The sequence below is a fragment of the Penaeus monodon genome, chromosome 19 (genome assembly GCF_015228065.2).
Source record: "Penaeus monodon isolate SGIC_2016 chromosome 19, NSTDA_Pmon_1, whole genome shotgun sequence".
NCBI classification, from domain to species: domain Eukaryota; kingdom Metazoa; phylum Arthropoda; class Malacostraca; order Decapoda; family Penaeidae; genus Penaeus; species Penaeus monodon.
The window spans coordinates 35,374,235-35,374,556 of NC_051404.1; the positions used below are offsets into that span (position 1 = coordinate 35,374,235).

Sequence of the window (322 nt, forward strand, 5' to 3'; positions counted from 1 at the left end):
GATACAAACAAAACTCCCTTCAAAATCACAAATGCGACCGAGCTTTCCATGAGACTCGAACTCGCTCTTTCGGAATCTCGGAGCGCCACTCGCCGAGGACCACGAGCCGCGCTGCCAGACGTCCGATCTCGTCGCTGGATTTCGCCGCCCACCGGTTGCCTCCAAGGGCCACCCCGAAGCCTTCTGCGATTACGTCGATGTAGGGTTCTTGGTTGGGCGTGTGGGAGGTGAGGCAGCCGTCGCCAGAGAGCCCTTGGCTTTTCACGTCTGAGGGAGGAGGAAGATATGGGAAGGGTGTTGCTATGGGTCGGAAATGTGGACG

At 58.4% G+C, this 322-nt stretch overlaps 1 protein-coding gene across 1 annotated transcript in view; it reads right to left on the reverse strand.

Annotated features, from left to right (window-relative positions):
• Positions 1 to 6: 6 nt before the first annotated feature.
• The window catches only part of LOC119585400 (monomeric sarcosine oxidase-like), a 21,767-nt gene continuing 21,451 nt past the window's right edge, over positions 7 to 322 (reverse strand). The window contains exon 9 of the mRNA XM_037934063.1: positions 7 to 267. Within this exon, the coding sequence (XP_037789991.1) occupies positions 26 to 267 (242 nt within the window). The 3' untranslated portion in view covers positions 7 to 25. The remainder of the gene's footprint in view (positions 268 to 322) is intronic.